General features: G+C 46.2%; 1 protein-coding gene across 1 annotated transcript in view; it reads right to left on the bottom strand.

Moving 5' to 3' along the window:
- Positions 1–27,090, bottom strand: part of kcnq3 (potassium voltage-gated channel, KQT-like subfamily, member 3) — a 213,704-nt gene that overhangs the window by 79,519 nt on the left and 107,095 nt on the right. The window contains exons 4-5 of the mRNA XM_072441893.1: positions 17,606–17,732; positions 5,612–5,784 (exon numbers count right to left, since the gene is read on the bottom strand). Of these exons, the coding sequence (XP_072297994.1) occupies positions 5,612–5,784; positions 17,606–17,732 (300 nt within the window). The remainder of the gene's footprint in view (positions 1–5,611; positions 5,785–17,605; positions 17,733–27,090) is intronic.

Genomic DNA, 27,090 nt, shown 5'->3' with positions numbered 1-27,090 from the left:
GAGCACAGTGCCTTTATATTTTGCTCAATGTCCTGCTGCCCAGGACAAAGCATCAGCTGCCAGCATGTTCAGCTTGGAATATTAGCCCGGTGAGAGCACTCTCTCTCTACGGACCCACTTCTGCTGTACCTGCTGCTCTGGTCATGTTTGTGCGGCTCTGACACCGGAAAGAAATGGGCTTCACTAGGCACGTGCAATGGTGCTTTAGGCTTGTCAACCAACACTCAATTATTGAAACAACAGTGATACATTTCTAGTACTGCTGGTCCCATTACGCACATAACACCACAGTGCGTAGGCCATCAAGTACTCCGAGGGGCACAAGGCGGTTCATGCATTCCTCACGAATTCCTCATTCGTCCAGGAGTTTTCCAATGTAGAAAAAAGATTCAGTTGTAGTCACTGTTTTAGAAAAACAAGACGTTTTGACTCTCATCCAAGAGTCATTCTCAATCTAAAGTATTTATCCTACTCTGAGTAAGCCATACCCGTGGGCGGAACCTCCTCATAATAACCTGTCCAGTTAACAGTTTCCCCAGAAACAAATCCTCTAACTCTATGACTCAAGTGATGTTGGCGCTCTCTCGATCCTCTCTAAAGCAAGTTGAAGATGTGCAGAGGCACTGTAAAAGCCACAGTCACGTCAGGGGCTCAATTGGGAGCAGTTTAGATCACATACGTATTCCCCTGTTTAAACCGGCACCTTAACGTGGTGGAGGGGTTTGAGCACCCTAATAATCCCAGGAGCTATGTTGTCGGGGGCTATAAGATCCTGGTAGCGTCTATCAAGGCAAACAGGTCCTGGGTGATGGGTACGACCAAGAGCGTTTCAGAAGCCCCTTATGAATAGAGAGACACCAAGTCCTGTTACGTCAGTTGGATTGGCGTTACCGGGGCCCCATCCTGGAGCAAGGCCTGGGGTGGGTGCTCAACGACGAGCGCCTGGTGGCCGGGCCTTTCCCCACAGGGGAACACTGGACCAGCTCTATACTCTCCATCGGGTGCTCGAGGGTTCATAGGAGTTTGCCTAACTTGCTTTGTGAATCTGGAGAAGGCTTTTGACAGTGTCCCTCTGGGTGTCCTTTGGGGGGTGCTCCGGGAGTATGGGGTCCGGGCCCTTTACTCAGGGCTGTACGGTCCCTGTATGACCGAGCAAGAGCTGTGTTCACATTGCCGGGAGTAAGTCAGACCAAGAAAGCTCTTTTTCCATAGAGCGCAATCTAACAAAAAAATACTTGTGTTGCTGACAGGGCACCTACAGCTTTCACAAATGTCGGCTATGGCGTCATTTTTCCCTTTTATAGGGTCATTGACTTTTTCTCCGTTTAAAATTCTTCAGTTGTCTTTAAAACACATTTTAAGCTGTTAGCTTTGGCTATGCTCTAGCACGCCGCTCTAGCCCAGCTCATGCAGGTGCCGTGAACGAGCCGAAGTGCCGTGAACGAGCTGCAGGTGTAAAATTATAGATCCATTGGTTTAACAGAACAGATCATCAAACTAATGATCCCAATGGATCTGAGGGCCGTGGATCTACTACTCAGAACTGTTGTTTTGAAATGTTTATGCCTGAAAAACTAAAGAATGTAAGATATGCTATGGAAGGAAAGCAAGGAAATGAAGGTTCAGGTTGCCAGGTATAAAATAATCAATGTTTACGTTTTGTGTCCATCAGTGCTGTTACCTGTGTTATCCATCCAAGTAGCCTAAATACTGACTTAACAATGACTTTCAGCATGTTTTGCATGTAGATGGATAAACATTTGACATGTTGTAGAATGATGGGCATTTGGCAGAAAAAAAAAAATAAATTAATTAATTTAAGATAATACATTCCATGTACTTATTAAGAATAAGAATTATTTCCATTGTCAGTGAAAAAGTTTGCAAACATAAATTTGTTTATGGTTTATATTGTATTTGCGATACACCACAAAATACTGAATAATAACAGTAAAATACTGAGTAAACCGGCTTGATTTTATGATCATGCAGTGACAGCTGGCTCACTCCTCATGAGCACCATGGAGCTACCAAAAATTCCGCCTTTTTCAGGGTCATTTACTTTTTTACTGGCGACATGCGCCACTGAGCAGCTACCATTGACTTGAATGGACCACCATCTTTGGCCCTGGTGGCTTGGGATAACTGCAAAAATGTCTCCAGGGGAAACGCGGCGTGCGCACGCATAGACATGTCTTTGTGTCAGAGCCCAGCGTGTCAACAAGACAGGATAAACATGCTGAAGGACCGGTCCGTCACACACAGAGGTCCACACGAGTTTACACGGGGCCAAGCGAGGGGACCCACCGCTTTCTCAAAGTTTCTAGCCCCTCCCCTCCTCCTACCATGGAGCTCATCTCACTAATAAATTATATAATGCTTAAAAGAGCTTCAATGAGAGGCCAATAAGCATACATTTATATTATTTAATCCATTTGTGGCCGGCCGTTTTATATATATATATATATATATATTTAAATTAATGTTCTGTATTAAAGAGTAGGGTAGTTAATTGTTATAAAACCAATATTTGCAAGTTTAAATTGAAAAAAATACAATATAAATGTTTCCTTTCTTTCTGCTGATAATTGTAAATAATCGTAAAATCGTGATATTTCTCCTCATGATAATCGTGGCTCTAAAATGATTATCATGACATCTCTAATAATGAGACAAACAAAAGTCACACGAAAGTTAATAAGACGAGGAAATATGACGAAGCATGCTTGCCTTCACTGTGAGGAAAGACCGGTGTGTCTACTGTGTCTTAAAATGTAGGCAGCGGACTGCATGAAGCCAAATAAGTTAACCATCAATAAAACACACACTTTGCTTTGCTAACATATTGGAGGTGAGGGGTTTATATACGCTCACAAGTGTTTTCTTCTTCCTAGGGGGGGTTTAACAGAAAAAAATTGAGCACTGCCTTAATGTTAGGCTTTAAATGTGTCTTAAATTATTTGACACATTGAATTAATTAATTGACCATTAAATTGATTGACTGTACATATAATTCGGTAGTTGTACATTTAATGAATTTATTGTAACATTTTACAAAACATACATTAAATTTGGCAAACAAAATCCTTCATAGAGGTGAAGCCTTCCGACTTACAGAACGGATTGCAACCCCAATGTCTCTGGAAAGGCTTGGGAGGTGGTGTCTGTCTTCTCATTCATGATGAGTGGTGTCAATCAGTTGTGGTGAGACAACACCTTGTGAGGGGACTTCCTGGAGAGTTTACCCATATTTTTATCTCCATGGTCTACATAGTTCCTAAAGCAAACTTTCATAAGGCAATCAAAATCATTTACACTTTTTAAACTTGAGGCTCTCTCTCCAGATGCCTCAAAGGGTGATTTTAACAACTGCCCAGTCAAAAGACTCTTCGCACCTACTAAACCAACTGTCCCACACAGAAAAGAAAGACACTTGATATGTGCTTCAGAAATGTTACAAACACCAACTCTGTCATTTTGCTTCCACCATCAGTGGCACCCAACCACAATGTAGGGTACCTGTGCCCCAAATTTAAGAGGCTGTTAAAATGGGAGAAGCCACAGATTAAAACTCTCAAGGTGTGGAATAATGACAGCATTACGGCCTTGCATTTATCATTTGAATGTACTATACAGCATGGGAGGTCTTCGACTTCCCTGACATTGTTGAAGCCACTGTGGTGTTAGACTACATTCATTTCTGCATGGATTCTGTATTATCACACAGCTTTGAAGGAGCAGTACTGCCCAATCAGCTCATATTTCTTTCTGCAGGTTTGAGCTAAGCAGTGAAGCTGATACCTAGGCTACTCTACCGCAATAATTCAATTATTGAGATTTTGACCTCACCATCACAATCTCAGAGATTCAACTCAACTTCAACCAGTAACCCTAGTAAATCACTGGTAAAGTCTTGTAAAATGTGGGAACAGCCATTGGCAAGACCAAACAGTCCCCTCCTTATGGAAGTCACCAGTGCTTGTTCCAGTGCTAAAAAAAAATCCAAAACCATCAGAGCCAAAAGATCACCCCAATGCAGTGACATCTTTGGTGATGAAGTGTTTTGTGCACATTGTGAAAAAGCTATTATAGCTCAAACTCAGAACCTTATTGCCCCAATGCAATTTGTACATAAAGCTTTTTGAGGAGTGGAAAATGGCATTTTGACACTGCTGCCCCTTCTTAATTCGCTCCTGGAAAAGCAAAACGCTCATGCTAAGATTTTATTTGTAGGTTTTATCATCAGCTTTTAATACAATTTAACCTAGTATTTTAGCAGACATTTTAACAAATCACTCGAAATCACAGAATTTGGTTTTAGGGATTGTTGACTTTTTCAAAAAGTCAGAGTGGTTCATCTCTTTTTGCCCTGCACCACCCGGGAATCGATCCCTGGATATTTTTGCTGCTGCTACCGTGTTTTATTTATTTTTTAAACGAATCCAAGCACTTTTTAAAATAGGCAACGTATCAAATACTCTGATTACACAGCATTGGTAAGCTTTCTTCCAGAAGGGAGAAAAGGAACATGGACCAGTGTTGGACCACAGAAAAAAACTATCTCTGGAACCATCTCTACCCTCATTTACAGAAAGGAGATTGAAACAATCCCTTAATTTAAGTACTTGCCAACAGTAGCTTAATGTTCCAAGGAAGTGGTGTATTTGAATGCAAATCCAATTTTTGTTTTATGTTATAGGGCTAGGGTTAGGCTTTTCCCTTGATTGACCCACTGAAGTGCTCATCTTTCTTATCCACTTTTAATGTTTTATTCAGTCTTTATTGAAAGTGTCCTAATCTTCTATAGCATTTGTTGGTATGGAAATGCCACAGAGGCACAGAAAAACCTCCTTAGGAGAACATTGACCACCGCTGGTAAGCTGTTAGACATTAGTGTTAGAGCCTGGAGCAGATCTATGTCCACAGAGTGGTGAAGAAGGTACAGGGATTTATTTTTCGACCCAAGAGATAAACTTAATTATTCCCTTACCCCCTGCCGCCTGGATATATCTGGTCACAGGAAACAGGACAAAGTCCTCTTTTATCCCTCAGGAGTCAACAAGTCTGACAACAATCAGAGCACCAGCATCAAGTCCCCTGTTCAATCCATCTAATTGTGTCTGTTTTATATTGTGTCTTTTATGAGTGTTTTGTTTTTACCTGTCAAGGTAGACTTGCAAATCAGTTTCCCTATGGGGACGAATGAAGCTATCATTGTCGCCACCACAGACATTGTCTGACTCCATCGCCATCACAGACATTGTCTGACTTCATCGCCACCACAGACATTGTTGATTCATTTCTCCCTGTGGCCCTCAGAGGCGACTGTTGTTGTGATTTTGGGCCTTACAAAAATAAGTTGATTTGATTTGATTGTGAATGCATGTTTTTCAAGCTAATTTTGAGCAGTAAAATCTTAGTCCCAGTTTAGCTCTTATGTAGTCCTGATTTACTCTTGATTAACCCTGTGTCTGAATGTAGATGTAATTTAGTAGTATTTTAGCCCTGCTTAGTTAAGGTTTCTCTTTTGATAACCTTTATAGTCCATGTTTAGTCCTCGTTATTCCATACATTTTATTCCTGGTTATCCTGGTTTAGTTCCCTGTCGTACCTTGCTGTGTGCGTAGATGGCCGAGCCCAGCAGTTTCCATGTGCCTCCCCGCCGGTCCATTCTGAGCATGCGCAGGATCTGAAGAAAGCGCAGACTCCGGAGAGATGTGGCCAGAACGTTGCCCTGGTTTCGGACTGCCACCACGGGCACTGACGCGATCAGCACAAAGATATCTGAACACATACAAACACACAAGAAAACGCAAGAACACAGGCCTTAGGGTCAGGCTGGGTGTACGATTAGTCCTGGGTTTATTCCACTTCATACCTGTTTTAAACCTTGATAGTCCTAGATTTTGTTTTCCATAGTTCAGGTTGTGTGCAAAACTAAGGAGCGAGTGCTGGCCAACCACAAAACATCCTTAATAGCCGCTCTCCACGGTGCAACACAATTTGCTTGCAAAAGAGACACAGATGATGCACTTTTGACTCTTGGTCTACTTGCTATTTTAAATAGACTTGCTGACCTTAAAGGTCCCATAACAGGCAAAATCGACTTTTCAGAGCTTTTAACCTTCTTACATTGCTATTTGTGCTTCATATATGTACCCAGAGTGTTTTTTTGATTGATTCCCGCAGTTTTTAGCTATATTACAGACTATTTCCTTTTCGCAAATCTCCAAACTGACTGACCGCGTCATAACCCCAGGCACCATCCCCCCTCCCCCTCCCGCCTCCCGCCCCCTTCCCCCCGGCTCCGCGCTGCTCCAGGCTCCCGTGTCTCACCATACAAGCCCCGGAGTTTTTCTGCTTCGATTTACGACGAAGCATGGTTCAAAGAGGCCCAAAACTTCATTAATGATATCGCACTCTTTACTATTATCACAATGGTGAAGGTTTATGTGGCAGTTGATGCAGCAACCGGGAAAATAAACAGAGAGAAGTTCTATCCGATACCGAAAAACCAGGAAATAAGAGCGCGATGGACATAAGACTTTTATTTATATATATATATATATATATATATCTGTTCTGCGCACGCTGTAGAATGAACACCAGTTTTATTTAGTCTCAAAGTAGACTTTTTCTCACTCGCGCGGAGCGGCGCACCGCGGAGCTACAGCACACAGCTGTGGGGCACAGCTACGTCACGGGTTGGGCGGGGGAGCCAGATCGCTCTTGGCAAGGGTGGGGGCGAATATCAAACCAAGCTGTTTGCATTTCCGGGTTGGTGAGCGGGTCCAAGGTATGGGTGATATTTCTTAACTATTATGTTAAGGGTGTTGCACAACCCTTATTATTATCAATTATACACTTAGGATAGACTACGAAATGTGAAAAAAGCATGTTATGGCACCTTTAACAACTCAGGGCAGATTGTATGGATAAGTAAGACTGTGCGTGTACCCAGCAAAACCTGTCACTTCCCCGTGTCAGAGCAGCAGAGCATGACCAGTGCACAAACATGACCAGAGCAGCAGAAACATGACCACAGCCAACTGTGAAGCGGGGCCGGGGAGAGAATGCTCTTATCAGGCTAATATTTCAAGCAGAACTTGCTGCGGGTGACGTCTCATCAACAGCGGGACGTTGAGCAACATACAAAGACGTGGCATGTTGTTGTCATGGGATTTGTGTGGATTTTACTACATTTATGTGTTTATGAGAACATTTACTTGTGTATCTCGGATGCTTCTGTCTTCAGCTGGGGTGAGGAGGAGATGGACAAGCATCTGGGTTTGGTCCTAGTTTAGAGACAAGTCCATTGTGGGAGTCATTGCTTTTTTACAGTTTTTAACACTGACTGGTGTAGCTCTGTCCTCATACCATCCATTCATCCATCCATTTTCTACCGCTTTATCCGGGGCCGGGTCGCGGGGGCAGCAGTCTAACCAGGGACTCCCAGACTTCCTGCTCCCCAGACACTTCCTCCAACTCCTCCAGGGGGATCCTGAGGTGTTCCCAGGCCAGCCGAGAGACGTAGTCTCTCCAGCGTGTCCTGGGTCTTCCCCGGGGCCTCTTCCTGAAACACCTCCCCAGGGAGGCGCCCAGGAGGCATCCGGAACAGATGCCCGAGCCACCTCAGCTGGCTCCTCTCGACGTCCTCATACCACGGTTACCCCCCACGAGTCCGAAGGTTCGCTAGTCCGAAGGTTCACTGGGCCGAAGGTTCACTAGCCCGAAGGTTCGCTAGTCCGAAAGTTCCTCATAGGCTAAAGTGAAGGTACATAGACGGCATCGGGATGTAGTCAGTCTGTAAAATGCGCACGAAGCACGAAGACACGCACTGGGGCTCGTCACAACGTTTAGTGTACCAGCTGCTCACAACTATACACAGCAAATTGTACTGTGTTTATAAAAATAACAAGAGAACATCTCGGATCCTCCGCTTTATGCCCTCATTTGATCATAAGAAATATGCGTGATCTGAATCCTCCGTTCTATCATTTGATCATAAGTATAGAAATACGCGTGATCCGATCACCGTAGGATTGGTAGTCAAAAAGGAAATTCAGCGGGCCAAGACGTGAGTGTCTACAGAGCCGCGGCGCGTGGCCAAAACTGCTATGTTATTTCGTGCCGTGGCTCCTGAAACTGCGGGGCTATTTGACCACGCCGCGGCTACTGGAAAACGGTTTAATCCCGGAGTTAATTAATTCATTAATAATACGATAAGGAGCTTAGGCTATGCACAGAAACAAGTCAGTTATGGAAAAAACGTGAGTTTAATCATAAAAAGTGCATCAACACTAGAAAAGTCTTAAAAGTAGGGCAAAGGGAGGAGAGGAGAGCCTGCTGCGCGGCGAGGAGAGCCGCGAGTAGAGCCTGCTGCGCGGACTCACACCTTCGGACCAGGACTTGTGAACCTTAAAATTTCTGGAAAATTTCAGACCCGTGAACCTTCGGACTTGTGGGCAGCCACCCATACCACATGGCTAAATGTTAGGAAGTGATGCTTGATCAGTACCTCACTGTTATGTTTACTGTGTTTGGTAATCTCATGTTTATTTCTTGGTAAAAATGCGCCATCTAGTGGCCAAACTAACTCGCTCTGGTAAGAGTGATTTTTAGTAATGACCCAACTATAACACATCGTTATAAAAGGTAAATGTAGGCTGCAATATGTATATGTGTGTGTGTGCGCGTGGCACTCACTGCTGTGAAGAACAGGTAAGAGGAGACACGAGGAGGAGGAGGAGAGTTCTTAGAGTGGATTTATTGTCACAAAACAACACTTTGAACCATGTGAGAAGAACAGTGCAACGCTGGTGACTGGATTGTTTATCTAACTTCATGAATCAGTGCTGTGAGTGGTGGGCGTAACCGCAGTGTGGTCCATGTGTGTGCCATTTGGTGTCCGTCTGAACAGTTCCATGTTACCTGCAGTATAATATCTCACTGATACATGTAAAGTGAGGCTTTATTATGATATAAGCTGTCTCTGCAATAACATACAGAGCCTTCATAAGGCACTGCTCTGTTACTGGATGCTGGGCGCGCAACGCAGCAGTCTGTATCAATGTGTTTATAAAGGTATAAAACGGGACAGCAGGGATGCAGAGGGGCACTCGGAATGGGGCAGGAGCGGTCAGACAATCTTTGTTATCAAGCTAGAGCAAGATTCAAAAAACGGTCCCATGCAAGTCTCTAATGTAGTTTAAAGTTTGACCGGAGGAGGTGTTGTGAAAAAACTTTAGTCTACACCATATGCCACAGGAAGATCCGTTTGATCAGAGATTTCTTGGTTGGCATGGAGATACCCATGCGAGGTCAGCTCTTCCGCTGTGCTCCCAGGATTTCCCCTCCCGCCGAGTGTCCAGCTCTCTCGCTGTGCTCTCAGGATGTCCCCTCCCGCCAAGTATTGATCTTTCACACTAGGACATTGTTTTGGAAGAACAGTAGTGGGTTTGAACTGACTTGATCCATATTTGGTCATCTGTCGTCCTGTCTGTAAGCATATTCCATTGATGTACCTCTCCTGTACCCATATATAAGATGCTTTGTGAAGGGAGTTAGACCAGAGTAGGTCAGTAATTTTGCTATGCACAAGCAGAATACAAGATCCACTTTCTAGCAGGACAACTAGATCTATATTGCTTTATTTATTGATTATTGTTTGCAGATAAATTCCACAATCTAGGAGAGACTGACAGGAAAAGCCACACATTACCTGCATTAGGGGCCAAGTGCTTTGCTATTTTACATATTACTAGCCTATAACTATTTACGCAATAAACACTTGGGCTTTTCTATCCTCTTCTATTGTAGATCTGCTTTTGATGTATGCAAAACTGACATGACAAACTGACAAAGACATGGTTTTAACATTTGGCCATGTGGTACGAGGACAGTTCCACACCACACAATTGTATATAAGCAATGACTCCGAATGGACTTGTCTCTAAACCAGGACAAAACCCGGATGCTTGTCCACCTCCTCCTTGCCCCCGCTGAACTGGATTCCCGGGAACCTATGCCAGGATCCTGTTTGTGGACTTCAGCTTTGCATTCAACACCATCCTCCCTCCAGGGAAAGCTCTCCCAGATTCCACCTGCAGGTGGATCACTGACTTCCTGATGGACCAGAGGCAGGCTGGTGAAGAATGTCTCAGAAACTCGTACTACCAGCACAGTTTTTCCACAAGGCTGTGTACTTTCTCCCCTGCTCTTCTCCTTGGACACCAACTGCTGCACCTCCAGCCACGACTCTGTAAAACTAATCAAGTTTGCGGATGACACCACCCTCATCGGGCTCATCTCTGGGAATGAGTCTGTCTACAGGAGGGAGGTGGACTGGCTGGTGTCCTGGTGCAGTGGTAACAACCTGGTGTCCAGTGGCCAGAAGACAGTGAAGATAATCATGGACTTCAGGAAAGCACCCCAGCCCCTCCTCACTATGACAGACTCCCCCATCACCAACGTGGACTCCTTCCACTTCCTCTGCACCACCATCATCCAGGACCTCAAACCCTACCATCAGCTCCCTCATCAAGAAGGCCCGGCAGAAGATGTACGTCCTGCGGCAGCTGAGGAAAGCCAAGCTGCCAGCGCAGATGATGGTGCAGATGATGCAGCCATCATCGAGTCCAGCCTCACCTCCTCATCACCGTGTGGTACACTGGATCCACAGACAGGGACAAAGACACAGATTACAGCGCATGTGCACTCTGCTGAGAAGGTGATCGGCTGCAGACTTCCATCTCTGCAGGACTTGTACGTCTCCAGGACTCTGGGACGTGCAGGTCGGATCACAGCCGACCCTTCTCACCCTGGACACTATTTGAGCCACTCCCCTCAGGCAGGAGGCTACGGTCCATCTGGACCAGAACCTCCCGCAACAAGAACAGTTTGTTTCCCTCTGCCGTTGGACTCAGGAACACTTCTTAACACCTGCCAATTTACCTACAATTTAATCAATCTCTCACTGTACTGTTCCCTTTCTGCACTACATCTATAAATCTAACTGTAAATTGTGTGTACAGAGTAAGTACTTCCTGTACTGTACTTTTTTTTTAATCTTATAGTAAATTTTAATAGTTTTTCTTTAATGCCTGTCCTATCTGATTTTATATATCTTATTTTTTTATTGTTCATCGGTGTATGTTGCACCGAATCACCAAAGCAAGTTTCAAGCCTCTGAATTCCGTTCATTGACAATGGCAATAAAACTTTTCTGATTCTGATTCTGAAGACAGGAGCAGCCAGAAGCACCATTCCATTTCCTTATGTGAATGTAGTAAACTATCCACACAAACCCAAAATGATGATGTGCAAAGTGTCTTTATAAGATAAGATAAGATAAGATAAACCTTTAATATCCACACAAGGGGAAATTTCGTTGTTACAACGCAGTAGAACAGGAGGAAAGGACGGATTATAAGAAGTAAATTCAAAACACACTCTTAATAGAACTCTTATGAACAAAACAAAAATCAAATCAAATCAAATCAATTTATTTTTGTAAGGCCCAAAATCACAACAACAGTTGCCTCTGAGGGCCACAGGGAGAAATGAATCAACAATGTCTGTTGTGGCGATGGAGTCAGACAATGTCTGTGGTGGCAAGGGACGATGTCCCAGGGTCCTCTGTCCTTAGACTCTCCTTCTCGGCCAGGAAAAACTACAAAAAAAACCTCTTTGGGAAAAAAGCGTAGAAACCTGGAGGAGTTCCAGTGAAGGAGAGATCCGACACTCACAGACGGACAGACGGACACGAGGAGACTGGAGCTGGACCCACTCTTCAGGCAGATGAGGGACCGACTGAGGCGAGCTGGACCCACTCTTCAGGCAGAAGAGGGACCGTCTGAGTTGAGCTGGACCCACTCTTCAGGCAGATGAGGGACCGTCTGAGTCGAGCTGGACCCACTCAAGGACCCACGGGAAAACTCTTATTAACAAAACTCCTCTCCTATCTTAATAGGGAATGGAAGGGGGGGGGGGGAAATAAAATAGATCATAAAAAATACAAAATAAAGATAAAAATCAGATAATAATAATAAAATAATGATAATAGAATAAAATAAAAAATAAAATAAAGTAAAAATAACTAGCACACGACTAGGTAATACTATTAGTAGGTAAGTAAACCGTATAAAAAACAAAATAAAACACTTATTATTTACAGGTATTGCACATGGTTGATTCAGTATTGCACATGAATATGATGGTATTGCACATGGTTACATCAGTATTGCACATGTTCAGGGCTAGCAGTGTTTGTTGTAGAGTCTGACAGCAGCAGGAAGGAAAGATCTGCGAAACCTTTCCTTCACACACCGAGGGTGGATCAGTCTCTCACTGAAGCTGCTCTCCAGAGCGGACAGAGTGTCCTGCAGCGGGTGAGACTCATGGTCCATGTATATGTTGCTCATTGTCTCACTGTTGGGGATGAGGCATCAGGTGCCAGCAGGTTCAGTTTGGAATATTAGCCCGATGAGAGAACTCTCTCCCTGTCTCCGCGTCACTGCTCTGGTCATGTATGTACTTTTTGACACCAGGAATCATGTGCCACAGAGCTTTAGGGTCGTCCACCAACACTCATCAAAAATGCATTTTTATTGAAACAACAGTGATACATTTCCAGTTTTCCTGCTAATTTGAGCAACATCACAGCAGTGGCCCCTCTGTAGAGAAATGGACTCGACCAGAGCAGCCTAACTAAGTCCGGCCGATTATTTCAATGTTTGAACCAACACCATGAAATCATGACTTAATTATATATATATATATCTTTTTAATACTAAGGTTTAAATGTTAAATTATTTATTGACACATATAATTATTTCATTGATGATTAACTTAATTAATTGTACATCAAATTAATTAATTGTTAATTAAATTAATTTAATTGTAATTTAAATTAAATAATTTCACGTTTAATTTATTTAATTTTGCACATTTAAAAGGCGTGATGGACGATTTTTTACCAATTTGAGAAGTCAAGCGGAAGTGCGCATCCGCACTCAACCCGTGCGCCTCGCGGTTAGACGTGCATTTGTTTATTAGTGCGACAGATCGCATCGCATCTCTCGTCTCCATAGATCTCTTCTGAGCCGAACTGTCTTTCTCTGTCTTGATTTTGTCCTGTACACTGAGGAAACTATATTATGATAGATCCATGCGCTTAGACACAGGGAAACGTGTGGGGACGAACCGACGAGTCTGCAGGTGAGCGGTAGGTGCGTTCTATGATTGATACGTGGCAGGACTAATCAGCAGTCCACACCACGAGGAAATGCGACTCAGATTTGGCACCAAAAAATCGTCCATTACGCCTTTAACTAGGGTCCAGCCAAACTCAGTGGATATAGCTCCTTATCCTTGGAGCAGTTTGGACAAAATCGGAGGTAGGGAAACAAATGTTACGGATGATCGGGTCGGTCATAAGTGCTTATGCAGTGCCTTAAGCACTGAATGATCATCTTTTGCGCATGCGCAGGTCGAGAAACTAATGACAACGAAGTCACCTGTGACCTCTCTGTGACCCACATGAAGCTATATAGTCACGTGACACCGAGAGCCCAGTCCCTTTTCTTCTCGCGAGCAACACGGATTACGAAGGACTGATCGCTCTGGCGGGCATCTGGGACTCATAGAATCGTGGTTACATCCATAACTTTCATTCTATTTCATCCCTTCTGACCGCCAGAGGCGCACCTTAAGCACTGGATGACAAATATCAACAATGTCCCGAAGGATCCCATAGGACAATACAAAATGTGAGATAAAACACGCCTACCTTACGACGAGGAAGGGTGCAGTCTCAGGATCCCCTCTAGTGGATTGGGGACTGCCACATTGATTCTATATAATCGGGCAAATGTAGAGGGTGAAGTCCAAATGGCCTGTCCACCCAAGAGGTCACACCATCTGGAGGCTGGTGCTTCTGAGAAACATAAGCCTGCTCAATGGCCTCGACTACCCATCGGGCAAGGCGCTGTTTAGAAAGCGCTTGACCTTTTCTTGGACCATCATAGCACACAAAGAGGCAATCTGACTTCCGAATAGGTGTCGTGGCTCGTATGTATACCTCCAGGGCCCGGACCGGGCAGAGTGTGTTACCAGGGGCCCCAGTGTCAAACCGTGCAAGTTGGAGGGGCTAATTGCTATTTGAAGAAAACACCTTAAGAAGGAAAGAGGTATCTGGCCAAAGAGTGACCCCAGAGTGCTCAGCATTCCACCTACAGCAGGACTCACAAACAGACAAGGCCTGTAGTTCACCGACCCGCTTACCTGAAGCCATAGCCTCATGGCTATGGCTTCAGGTAAGCAGGTCTTACTTAATGGATTTCATTAAGACCGCCTTTCATGAGAAAGGCGGTCTTAATGAAATCCATTTAAGATCTACCTGATCCAACGGTTCAAATGGAGGGGTTTGTAGTGCGTCCAACACCAGGGACAAACCCCAAAACGGGGCCACACGGCGTCTAGGAGGGTGAAGCCACCGCATCTTGCATGGACGCCAAGGCCCTCCCATCTGAGGTCAAGCGCGATAACGCTTTTGTATCATTCCAGCAAGCGTGTAGCTCCCTGACGTACTCCTGTGTTGGGCGGTACAACGACGGAGGGGACCTGCCGTTGGCGCTTGAAAAAGGCACTAGTGTCATGGAATTAGACATACACCGATGCTATTCCTTAACACATTGAGAACACAATTCAACTTAGAATATTAAACGACACAGAAACATCAGACATTTGTGTGGCATGCATGGGAGAAAACGCGGGGACTGTGTCAGCCAGGCCGTTGTAAGGAGCCTGGCTGACCCTCCTGCGTCTCACCCCCGCGTCTCACACCGTTTTTTCCCATGCTGGTTGGTTTTATTAGATATTCTGGAATAGGCGGGTCACATTTCTCATTGGTCAGCCTCACATCAAGGCACTTGGTATTTTTCCGTAGAGATAAAGCCTGCAAGGGGGGTGCAACTCCCCCCCGGGGCAACATTCTTTGGCCCATCTTTATGATACCTTCACAAACAAATGCAGTTTGTCACACACCCGTTCTTCTCTTAGACTAATGATGCAGATAAAATATCACTATTATGCAGATAAAATACATCACAGAAATATACTCATATATTCACATTTTATCACAACTAGTAGTAGCCTCCGTCTTCTGCGGTACGTCCAAGTGCGGCTAAGTGCGGAACAAACAACAGAGAAGGGAACGTCGTCATCCCTGTCCAGACAGCCCGTGGATGTCTGAGGCCCGGGACTCCAAATTGAGGGAATCATACTGGAAATGCGTATCGGATGCAGCCACCGATATGGCATCCTCTTCATGCATGGGCCCCACATCCCATGCAGGAAAACCCAGATCACCGCAACGTTCGGCCAGAGACGGGCGAGCCTGTTGCAGGAGCGCCTTCATCTGGGCCAACTCAGCCGTGAGGTGGTCCATACGGGCAGACAGCTTCCTGTTGTTCCGCTTCTTCCGCTCTGGGGAGGGCGGAACAGAGGATACAGGCGCTTGAAGCCAGAGGTTTGAGTGGCGGGTAACCGATCTGACCTCGACTCAGTAACCCAGTCAACGGGCTCAAACGCCTCCAGACGGGCTATCCGGGCCGAATGAGGCGTAACGATACAATTGGGGCAAGCATCTGCAGTGAGGCCTTGCCTCAAATGCTCCACGCCCAAGCATGAGGGACATAAGTTGTGCCCATCGTCCTGTTGCATCGGCGCCATACAGGCCCTGCAGGCCAGTGTCTCGAGCATCTCGAATACGAATGCCCACTGTAGCACTGGGAGCTGCCAACCAGGTGTGTGCCCGTTACAAAATTAAGTCAGGCCGTGAATGCCTCCCTCTTTTGTTTCGTGTTTTTTTCTTTTTTTTTAAACAATTTTCTTTTTTAATATTTTATTATTATTATTAATAATATGTTTTAATTTATATATATATATATATATATATATATATATATGTATATGTATATGTATGTATGTATATGTATAGAATATTAAATATATTGGGTACACAAATGAACAGGGTCAATGGAGGCTAAGCCTAGCCAAACCAGGTCGAGCCGGAGACGCCACTAGTGGTTCGAAACTGTGTGTTAGCTGTACTAAAACGCAACAAGTCGTTCGGGCAGAGGACGCCACTAACAGACTATCAACAAAAAAGGGCTAACGCAACTGCTCAGGATAGTGGGGATAAACGAACACAAAATAATCAGCTGTCAAACAGTACTACAAAAGCGGGATGAAAGCGGCCGCTCGAGCCAATACGGCAGTAGCACAAAATAAACGGAGCAGGAACGAAACCGGCTGCTCAACAACGACTGTTCAAAACAAGTCAAAAGACAGCTAGTTCTGAAACAATCAGTAATCAGCAGTACTTACCCGGTGGTGTAGTCAGCTACATCCACCTAGCTGCAGAACGCCGGTGCTATCACAGCCTCTGAGGGGCGAGAGTACTCGCTGCCTCGACGCAAGTGGCGGGGCTAAGCAAACCGGCAGGTAGCCAACAATTAAATGTTTTTTCGCTTACCACTCGACAAACCTGCGGGCGAGAAAGAGAAAGGGACTGGGCTCTCGGTGTTACATGACTATATAGCTTCACGTGGGTCACAGAGAGGTCACAGGTGACTTTGTTGTCATTAGTTTCTCAACCTGTCTTTGCTACTACCTTTTTTGCTGCAGTCAAAAGTATCACAGGTATCCATTAATAATCTCCATTGCTGGAGTATTATATCTGAGGGACATTATTTTAATGTCAAATGGAATTTCAACCATGCATGCGCAGCAAGGGAAACGTGCTGCTATCCTGGGAATGAGCATGCAGGTGTGCAGCAGCACGCAGGGTATGATTGACATGTGGGAGAACTACTCGGCTGGCTGTCCACACCACGAGTAAATGAGACTCAGATTGGTCGCCAAAAATCCTCTATTATTTCTTCAATCCCTCTCTCGGCCAACACCTTCGCAATCTCCCCAAATACCACCCGATTACGGTACAAATCCTGTATTTTTGCCTGGTCACCCCATATATTGATTGGTTCACAAACTTCTTCCTTCTTCCACTGACAGTTTTTGGCTCCTTCGTCTTCCATTTTTCTCCACTTGTTCTGTTGTTTTCTGGCGAGCTTTCGGTTTTGACTCAGAATTGTGACTTTAGTTGAGTCCTGCTTTAAAGTCCTGATTTAGTCTCACTTTAGTCCTGTTTAGTCTTGCTTTAATCCTGCTATGGTTGAGTCCTGCTTTGGTCAAGTCCAGGTTTAATCTTGGTTGAGTCCTTGTTCAGTCTCGCTATTGTCCATTTTTTTCATCCTGATACATTGCGGGTGTTTCTCAGGAATTATTTTAAAAATTGTAGGAAATATACATGAACATGTATGGTAGCTATTTGTTTTACTTATATTTAAAGTAAGATGGTTTTACCTCAATCCTAAAGTAAATGAACAGTGCATGAACTATTGGACCATGTTACATAAGTTTATTAGATTTCTTCTTGTGTTTTTCCCACATCTGGTTCATACCTTTTTAGTCATGCTCATCATCTTTATTAAGTCCTGGTTAAATACTGGATCATTTCTGATCCAGCCTCTGGTTCACATACCCAGTATACATAGGGGTTTCCGTGCAAACTTGAGTCTTCCTCTCCATCCTTTGTAACGACAGCAGCAGCCTGCGGCCCAGATCCTCAGTGCAAACTCTGCCCCAAAAATGAAGATGGCCCCCGTTTCCTGGGAAAAACAGGCAGACAATCAGACTACTGTTAATGACATGTGTTTTGTTGAATGAAAACTATAAGGAAGCAACAACCCCTGACAACATTTTTTCTTCTATCTCAGACAGAAGTGGGTGGGGAAAAAATTATTAAATGCTGTGTTCCTATAGAATGGTTCTGAATTAGGTACAGGTGCTTAAAAACATCTAATTTTGTGTCTTTTTTATGCCATATTTACTTTCATAAAACATCAAAATATGTTATAATTGATCATTTCAAAATGGTCCGCCAGAAGGACACAAATCCAAAAACTTACAGCAAAAACAGTGTCTCACAGCAGACATGACATGTTGTCCTTGGCGTTCTTTACAGCAAGGAGCCGAGTTCCCTTTAAACCCCCTAGCCCCTCCACTGGGCAAACCAATTAACAAATTATAGGGGTGAAACACAAAAATGGCATGAATCAACAAAAAAAAAAAAAAAAAAAAAATTGACCCTTTAACTTAAAATTAAATCCCCATAGCCCTCCATTTGGCTTAGACATTAATAACAAAGGAAACAATCATAAATAACAAAAAATACACATTTCATTGAATTGGTCGAGTCCTCTTGTCACGTGACCAGACCAATCGAAGCAACTTTGTGCTTTAAACCGTGCCTCGGGTTGGCCGACCGGACAGGAGGCAGTGACAGCAGCAGGTGAGTGTGGCACATAGGCGCCGAGTGTCCAACCTCGAACGCTCTGCAGCAGGGAAAAGTGTTCGGGCAGTGAGGAAATAGTTTGGTGGCACGCCGGGTGGGGAAATGACGGGGCAGTTAGGACGTAAGTCTAGAGGGCTTTATTGATCTCAGGCCCAAAAAAACATGGTAATGGTGAGCCTCCTGGCAACCACTGGGACTTTCAGGTATGACGTGGACTGACTAGTTGCTCTACTACGTCCTGCTGCTGACATTAAGCGGTTAAGTCACAAGGCCTGATAATCAGGTTTCTTTACCCCCATGAGAAGGAGCACATCATGAAGGCAGCAAAAGTTAGAGGTCTCCAGTACAAAGGCATACGAGTGGTAGCATATTCCATACCAAATTTGTTAACAAGGAAAGTTTTGCAACGTCTGTGAGAAATTCAAGAGGAGACAGCTAAAGCATGGCTTCTCAAATCTGACAACTCCTCTGGTAAATTTTGAAGGTAAAAACACCAGCAGAGCCAGAAGTGTTCCTCAGAAAAATACAGAACACTTAGAACTGAACTGCAGCAAGAATTGGATCCATCCACCATTATGGGGTATGTGAATTCAAGTAATGAGCCTAAAAACATACCTCTTCACCCAAGCCTATGACCTCCCCTACCCCTAGCCTCCTCTACCCCATTGCCTACTCTTCTACCCCCTGTTACATCCCCATCTTTTTCTCTCTACTTCGTCTGTCTTCATTTTATCTGTATATTAATGTGTATTGTACGTGTTGTCCCCCCCTGTCTGTAAATACCCTCCCCTTTTTTTTTTATTATGTTCAGCGTCTTTGGGTCACTGAAAAGCGCTATATAAATAAAAGTTATTATTATTATTATTATTATTATTATTAATGGTCACATAATAAGATTTATGTTGTCTTGAAGAGAGTAATGATTGTTATGTAATCTATTTGTTTTAAACATCTGACTTTATGTTTGATGTTGGTTATCTGCCTATCTGATGATATGCGCTAATCTGAGCGTTAAATGTGGGATTTGGGTTTGTGTAAACATTTATGAATATATACGGAAGGCAACGGCGGAGCATAATGGTCTATAACCAGTTCTTTGAGAGGATTGGTATCAGGAGTAGACTGGGAGACGTTCGGGGAGGCCTTTTGATGATCCTTTATACGATGAGGTTTAGGGTTTGGTGCATGTTTTAATATTTTCTTCTGTTTCATTTTTCTGTTGTTCTTGTGTTTGTGTTGTGCTCAATCAGCATAAGTAAATTAATAGGAGTAAGGAGATAAGGAGAAATCAATACAAGCAATCAATGGCATCAGAAAAGTTACAAGTCAGAATCAGAGTCGGAAATGGTTTATTGCCATTGTCAGTGAACAAAATTCGTTGCCTGACCCGCCAGCCACATTCTGTTGGAATGCGTAAGGGTCTGAAATCTGAGTCAGAGCCAATGAAAACGTCGGTAATCCAGTTACCGACCGAAGGCTCTGCTGAAGGAGAGGAAGAGAGCCTTCAGGTCAGGGAACAAGGAGGAGCTGAGGACTGTGCAGAAGGAGCTGAGGAGGAAGAACAGGCAGGCAGAAGCCTGCTACAAGAGGAGGATGGAGGAGCAGCTGCAGCAGAAGAACATTCAGGGAGTGTGGAGGAGCCTGAAAACCATCTCGGGCTTCAAAATCCCCCCTGCCCAGACAGAGGGAGACCTACAGTGGGTGAATGATTTAAATGCTCACTTCCTGAGATTTGATCAGTCACCCACCCCTCCCCCTGCACAGCTGCATGCTCCCTCTTCCACAGCTGGACAATGGCCTGCATCTGTTCCTCTTCATCTCTCTGCCCCGGACCATCAGCTCCCCACTTCACCTGGACTCACCCACACCCCCAGCACACAGTCACCTTGCCATCCCCTGACTGTCACAGCAGCACAGGTGAGGAGAGAGCTGAAGAGGATTAAAGTGAGGAAGGCACAGGTCTGGAAGACCTCCTGCCTGGTACCTGTGCCCAAGACACCGCGTGCCAAAGACCTCACCTCAACAGCTTCAGGCCGGTGGCTCTCCCGTCCCATCTGATGAAGACACTGGAGCGGCTGGTCCTGGACCACGTCCGTTCCACCGTGAGCTCAGCCATGGACCCGCTGCAGTTTGCATATCGGCCTTGCATCGGAGTGGAGGACGCCGTCATCTCCCTGCTGCACCGCTCTCTCACCTGGAAAAGCCGGGCAGCTCTGTGAGTCCTGTTCTTTGAACTCTCCAGCGCCTTCAACACCATCCAGCCGCTGCTCCTGAGGGACAAGCCGGAGACGGCTGGTGTGGAGTACAACCTGGCAGAGTGGATGCTGGACTACCTCACAGACCGACCCCAGTTTGTGAGTGTCCGGAACAGTGTGTCTGACACTCGGACCTGCAGTGTGGGGGCGCCCCAGGGCACCGTCCTCGCGCCCTTTCTCTTCACCCTCTACACTGCAGACTTCAGACATGACACGGACAGCTGTGTTCTGCAGAAGTTCTCTGACGACTCTGCCATCATCGGACTCATCACGGACGACGATGATGCGGAGTACAGGGGACTGGCGCAGGACTTTGTGGACTGCTGTCAGCGGAACCACAAACTGGACTGGACTCACAACACAGACGCACTGTACAGGAAGAGCCAGAGTCAGCTCTACCTCCTGAGGAGACTCAGGTCTTTTGGAGTGACAGGTCCACTCCTGAAGACCTTCTACGACTCTGTGGTGGCATCAGCCCTCCTGTGCGGTGTGGCCTGCTGGAGCAGCAGCATCACAGAGAGGGAGAAGAAGCTGGACAAAGTCATCAAGAAGTCCAGCTCCGTCCTGGGCTGCACTCTGGACTCGGTGCAGGAGGTGGGGGACAGGAGGGCCCTGGCTAAATTCACATCTATGCTGAACCATGAGTCTCACCCCCTGCAGGACACTCTGTCCGCTCTGGAGAGCAGCTTCAGTGAGAGACTGATCCACCCTCGCTGTGTGAAGGAGAGGTTTTGCAGGTCTTTCCTTCCAGCTGCTGTCAGACTTTATAACAAACACTGCTAGCCCTGAACACGTGTAATACTGACTTAACCATGTGCAATAATGTCATATTCATGTGCAATTACTGTCGTACTCACATGCAATAGTGTCACATTCATGTGCATATAACTGATGAAAATATAGTGTGTATTTTACCATTATTATTATTATTAGTATTATCTTGTCTTACGCTAGCTGTTTTTTTATTTTATTTTATTTAGATTTTATTTATTTTCCCCTTCCATTCCTTATTAGGAAATGAGAGGTTTTGTCTATAGGAGTTTTTGTTTATAAGAGTTCTTCTATTAAGTTATCTATAAGTTATCTGTCCTTTTCCTCTGTATCTACCTGCGTTGCAACAATGAAATTTCCCCATGTGTGGACAATAAAGGATTATCTTATCTTATGTCTGTGCCAAATGTAATTTGTCTACGTGAAAGTACATTTTTTCATCACATTTCAAATGCTTGCAAACCAATACGCATGTAATTCTATGGCAATATTTGTCAGGTTGCCACAGTAACATGGTGGCAGATTGGCTTTTTTCCATTGGCTGTGCCAAATTTGATTGGTCTACGTCAGGGGTGGGCAATTATTTTCCTCCAAGGGCCATATTCAAATCCAGGCAAGTAGCGGAGGGCCGGCCCGCGATCATTGGTGTGAAAAAAAAAAATCAAAAAAATTAAATATCAAATAAAATATAACTTTTCTGTCAAATATAGGCTATTGAATCTATTATTTAATTCATGTCATTAAGGATACAAGTGCAGACAGATGCCTGTGGGCAAAAAAGGAAAAAAAAAAACTGTAGTTTTACGGTAGTAACCGTAGTTTGCCCACCCCTGGTCTACGTAAAAATAATTCACTAGCAAGGACCACAACCCCATGTTTGATGCAACAGATTTATTGAAGAACGAAAATGAATAATAAGTATGTATAAGCAATGGATGCCGTTTTGGGGCTTCGGTAGATGAGGGCTGTAGGCTCCCGGGCCTTTGAACCCCCTGTCTGAAAGATAAGCAGAAGATTTAGAAGGGGTGGGAGGGAGGGGCATGAAGTAACGAACGCAGGTGTAATTGATTGGCCTGTTTAAATACTGTGGCCGCCGGAAGGGACGTGGAAGGGGGTGTGGTCCTGCTCCCGAACTTAAGATAACAGACTTATCTTCATTTCACTAGCAAGGACCACAACCCCATGTTTGATGCAACAGATTTATTGAAGAACGAAAATGAATAATAAGTATGTATAAGCAATGGATGCCGTTTTGGGGCTTCGGTAGATGAGGGCTGTAGGCTCCCGGGCCTTTGAACCCCAAAAGAAGCCTATGGAAGAAGCGCTGATTGAGCGGACTGAAGGTCGCTGAGGTTATGTCTGGTGTAGATTTCGAACGCCGTGGAAGACCAACGTCCCATGGTTTTGATGAAGCGGTCGGGAACTCCGCGACTGGAGGCAGAAGTAGCAGCACCGATGCTGAATGAATGTCCGGAAAAGAAGTTGGGGCAGATGTTGGACCTAGTAAGAATAAGTTTGAAGAATGGAATGAACCAAGACCTGGTCGCGATTTGGCCAAGTTCGGTTGTGAAGAGCGGGTCGTGAGGAGAGGCGCCGTGCGTAGACCGGTACGAGATGAAGTCTAGAAGGACTTCGAAGGGGCTCAAGACGGAGTTGAGTTTAAATAGGAAAATTGGGGTTGAGTTACCGCTGTGGTTGGTCTTGCTCTGTTTGAGGTGGAAAACTAAGCAGTCGCTGGATGCTAGTTGGAGATCCTTGATGCAAGGGTGACGAGAAGGGTCGTGGATTGAGGTAGAGGGTGCGAACTCTGAGCAACGGAAAAAACCAAAGAAAGCGAGAAGGAACATCGCTTCTAGGGTGCGGGTGATGTGAGGGTGCAGGAGGTTGGATCTGATGGTGACGAGACATCGAAGAAGGAGATCTGACGTGAGGGGGAGCATCCTGCGGATCATTGGGCGACTCTGCCTTTGCAAGCCTTTGATGACCATTGTGGCTTGTGTGAAAACCGGAACGGGAAGAGAGCAGCCTGAGAGCAACCTGGAGAAGAAGTTGATGCCGCTCAGGTAAGCTTTGATGGTACCAGGGGTTAGAGTAAGATAGGTGAAAGCAAACGAGATGTAATTGGTTAATGAGAGAATGTCAAGAGAGGGGAAAGGCAGGTTAAAGTGGCTGTGAAAGGAACGGAAGCTGTTCCAGGCGGTCCAGTAGGAAGACAACGTTCTGGGAGTGAAGCTGTGCAGGATAGCAGATCGGGAGATGAAGAGGAGGTCGGCCAGAGCGGGGTTCATGTGTGGAATGTGGTGGCTGAAAATGGAGGGACAGGAATCGGTAGGGGGTCTGCCTCGGGAGCCAATGTCCTGAATTTCTGAAAAGCAAAACGGGAGAGAGAATCGGCAACAGAATTAAGGTAACCGGGAATGTATTTCGCTCTGAGGATGAATTGGTGCTTGATGGACAACCAGGTGAGGCGGCGGACGAAAGGCATGATGGGAAGTGCATTGCTTCTGCCTTTGTTGATGATGTCAACGACTGCGAGATTGTCGGATTGAATAGCCACGCACGTAGAAGTCCGCTCGTGGCCCCAGAGAAGAGTGGCAATGACAACGGGATAGATCTCGAATAAGGCGGAAGAGGATGGACCGGACTTATGAATGAAATCGAGAAACTCATTGGGCCAGGGGGCTGAGAACCACCTGCCCAGGTAATAACCCCCAAAGCCTGCTGATGGTGCAGCATCTGTAAAGAGAGAGATGTCTAATGTGGCTGAAATGATGTCCCGATAGAAAAGCGTGATACCATTCCAGTTGGAAAGTAGCAAGTGCCAGAATCGAAGCTCTGACTTGACCGACTTGCTTAGGATGATTACGCTGTGGAGGGATTTAACGGAAGATGCTAGTGTCAAAAGGTGGGAAATGAATGCTCGTCCTTGAGGAATGATGCGCATGGCGAAGTTGAGATGACCAAGGAGTGAGAGGAGCTGCCGTTTCGAGCATGAAATGGCGACGAGGAAGTTACTGAGGAGGAGGGAGATCCGGTTCAGCTTCTCTGTTGGGAGGGAAGCTTGGTATTTGACTGTGTCGAGGGTAATGCCGAGGAACTCTAGGGAGGTGGAAGGACCCAGGGTCTTCTCTTCCGACAGGGGAACCCCGAGGGACGAGAGGACGTTTTTTAGAGTCAACAGGTCGCGTGCCGGAGGGGACGAGATTGGCGAGACGAGCAGAAAGTCGTCAAGAAGGTGAACCAGGAATGGTACATCATGTTTGTTAAGGAGGATCCAGCAGAGGGCTTCGGATAGGCAGTCGAACAGTTTGGGGCTGCTTTTACATCCGAAGGTGAGACGGACAGCAAAGTAAAAGGCACCTTTCCAGCAGACGCCGAAGAAACGCCAGAAATCTGGGTGGATGGGGAGCACTTTGAAAGCGTTTGTGATGTCGGCCTTGGATAGCCAGGCAGCGTGGCCGGCCAGTTTTATTAGAGATATGGCGTGGTCGATAGTGGCGTACTTGAGTGCAAACTCATCGCTTGGAATGAGGCTATTGATGCTGGGGATGTGACAGCCGTGGGGAGCTGAGAGATCAATTATTAAGCGTTTTTTGCCAGAGTATTTTCTAGTTGCTATGCCGATGGGACTGATCCTGAAGGGTGAGAATGGAGGATTTGTAAAGGGGCCAATCATGTGGCCATCTTTTACCTCTTTAGCGAGGAGAGAATCCACGACTCCTGGTTCCTTCAGGGCTGACTGCAGGTTTTTGCAGGTGAAGGAAGTGGATGGAAGAGAAATAAGGCCGGGCCGGAAACCCTCGGAGAATCCGGTGATGAGGAATCTGACGAATTCTGGGTCTGGATGATCCTGTAGTGCCTTGGACAAGGCGGGAATCTGAATGGGTGTGGAAACTTTGCATAGTCATGATGTTGGGTTGTGGGGGCACGCCGAACGAGAGTGCCCTCCGCCACAGAAGGAGCAGGTATGCAGGAATCTGCATTGGGATAGGGTGCAACGAGAGGTGTTGAAATTGTTGCATATCGCTTTGCCGCCCTGAAGCATGATGGGACGGCCTCTCTTGTCGACGCCTTGGGGAATTGGAATTTTTGCAGACATTGGTGGGATCGGAACTGGTTGAGTGGCTGGACGGACCGGAGCCGGGGCCTGAGCCTGGGTTGGAGGCCTTCTGGCTGGGAAGACGCAGGCAGTGGCCGGGTGGGATGGGGCGCCGCAGAAGCTGCAGAAAACTGAAGCTCGAGATGCAAAAATCCTGCAGTAAAGTTCCTGATCAAGACTCCCCCAGAATGTGTTTTGATTGAATTGCTGAAGTCGGGCAGCGGCTTGGGAGGAGAAAAGGATGTGATACTGATAGAACCCTGGGCCACTGAATCTGATGGCCAGATCTAGGATCAGGGTCATGTAAGAGTCGAATTCTTCACGGCGATTGGGATACATGGAGCAGATTATGTCTCTAAACAGGCTGAAGGCAAATGCGAATTCGAGGGGGTGAGTTCTTTAGAACGCGAGGGGATAGGGTCGCGCATGACGTAGAGCCCGTCGTGGCTTTCGACGACGCGGGGCATGCCAGCCCTGAGGGAGGGAGGACGAAGGAGTTCAGCCAGGTCCACGTATTTACCTGCAATGATCTGCTGTCTGATGTTGCTGGGGATGGATGAAGGTTTCGGTGCTGGAACGGAGGTCGGAGGAATGGCTGATGCCAGAGTGAATTGGGCTGGACCGGGAACCGTGCCGATCAGTCCCTGAAAGGGATAGCTGGGGTTTGGAAATGTAGAGGAGAGCGTTGCTTGCTGGTGGCTGACCTGGGGCATGAATGAGTTTGCTAGCTGCGAAGGTGGGATCGACACTGTAGCTGAGACCTGGGCTGTGCTGTGGGGCCGGGCTGACGACGTCGAAGGTGGGGCCCAGGACACGGAGGGCAAAGCCCAAGCCGGAAATGACGTGGTTTGTGGCGCGGCCACGGAGGGTAGGGCACCCGGCGTGGGGGGTTGGGAAGTTGGGACCACTGAGGAATCTATGGTACCGGAAGTGGAATGCTGATGAATGAGAGGCTCTTGGGAACTTTTAGCGTGAGCCGGGGAAGGTTGGAATGGAACCACTCCTGGCTGGCTACTCGAACCATGGGGATGGGAAGGTGGCCTCCTGGAAGTAGATGTCCCAGCGGGAAAGCGATTTCGCGTAGGTGAGTCTGGAGCGACAGACTTCCCTGAGGAACGGGCGTGGGGCGTCTGCGAATGAGACGTGGTGGTGTTTAGGAAGGATGAAAGGAATTGGACGTCCCGGTGCCCGGAGGGAAGTGTGGGAGCTGGCATCTCGGTGCCCGGGGATGGGGTGGGGGGAAGGAAGGAGGAGACATGGCATCCCGTTGCCGAGGGGGGAAGAAAGTAGAACTGGCATCCCGGTGCCGAGGGGGGAAAGAAAGTAGAACTGGCATCCCGGTGCCGAAGGGGGAAAGAAGTAGAACTGGCATCCCGGTGCCGAAGGGGGAAATGAAGTAGACCTGGCATCCCGGTGGCGAAGGGGGAAAGAAAGTAGACCTGGCATCCCGGTGCCGCGGGGGGAAAGAAAGTAGACCTGGCATCCCGGTGCCGAGGGGGGAAAGAAAGTAGACCTGGCATCCCGGTGCCGAGGGGGGAAAGAAAGTA

This window comes from Eucyclogobius newberryi, unplaced genomic scaffold, assembly GCF_026437365.1.
Source record: "Eucyclogobius newberryi isolate DKJ021-1_F unplaced genomic scaffold, fEucNew1.0.hap1 SCAF_12, whole genome shotgun sequence".
Taxonomy (NCBI): Eukaryota; Metazoa; Chordata; class Actinopteri; order Gobiiformes; family Gobiidae; genus Eucyclogobius; species Eucyclogobius newberryi.
Note: the sequence above shows the minus strand (reverse complement) of the source record. Positions and strands in the feature narration are given on the sequence as shown.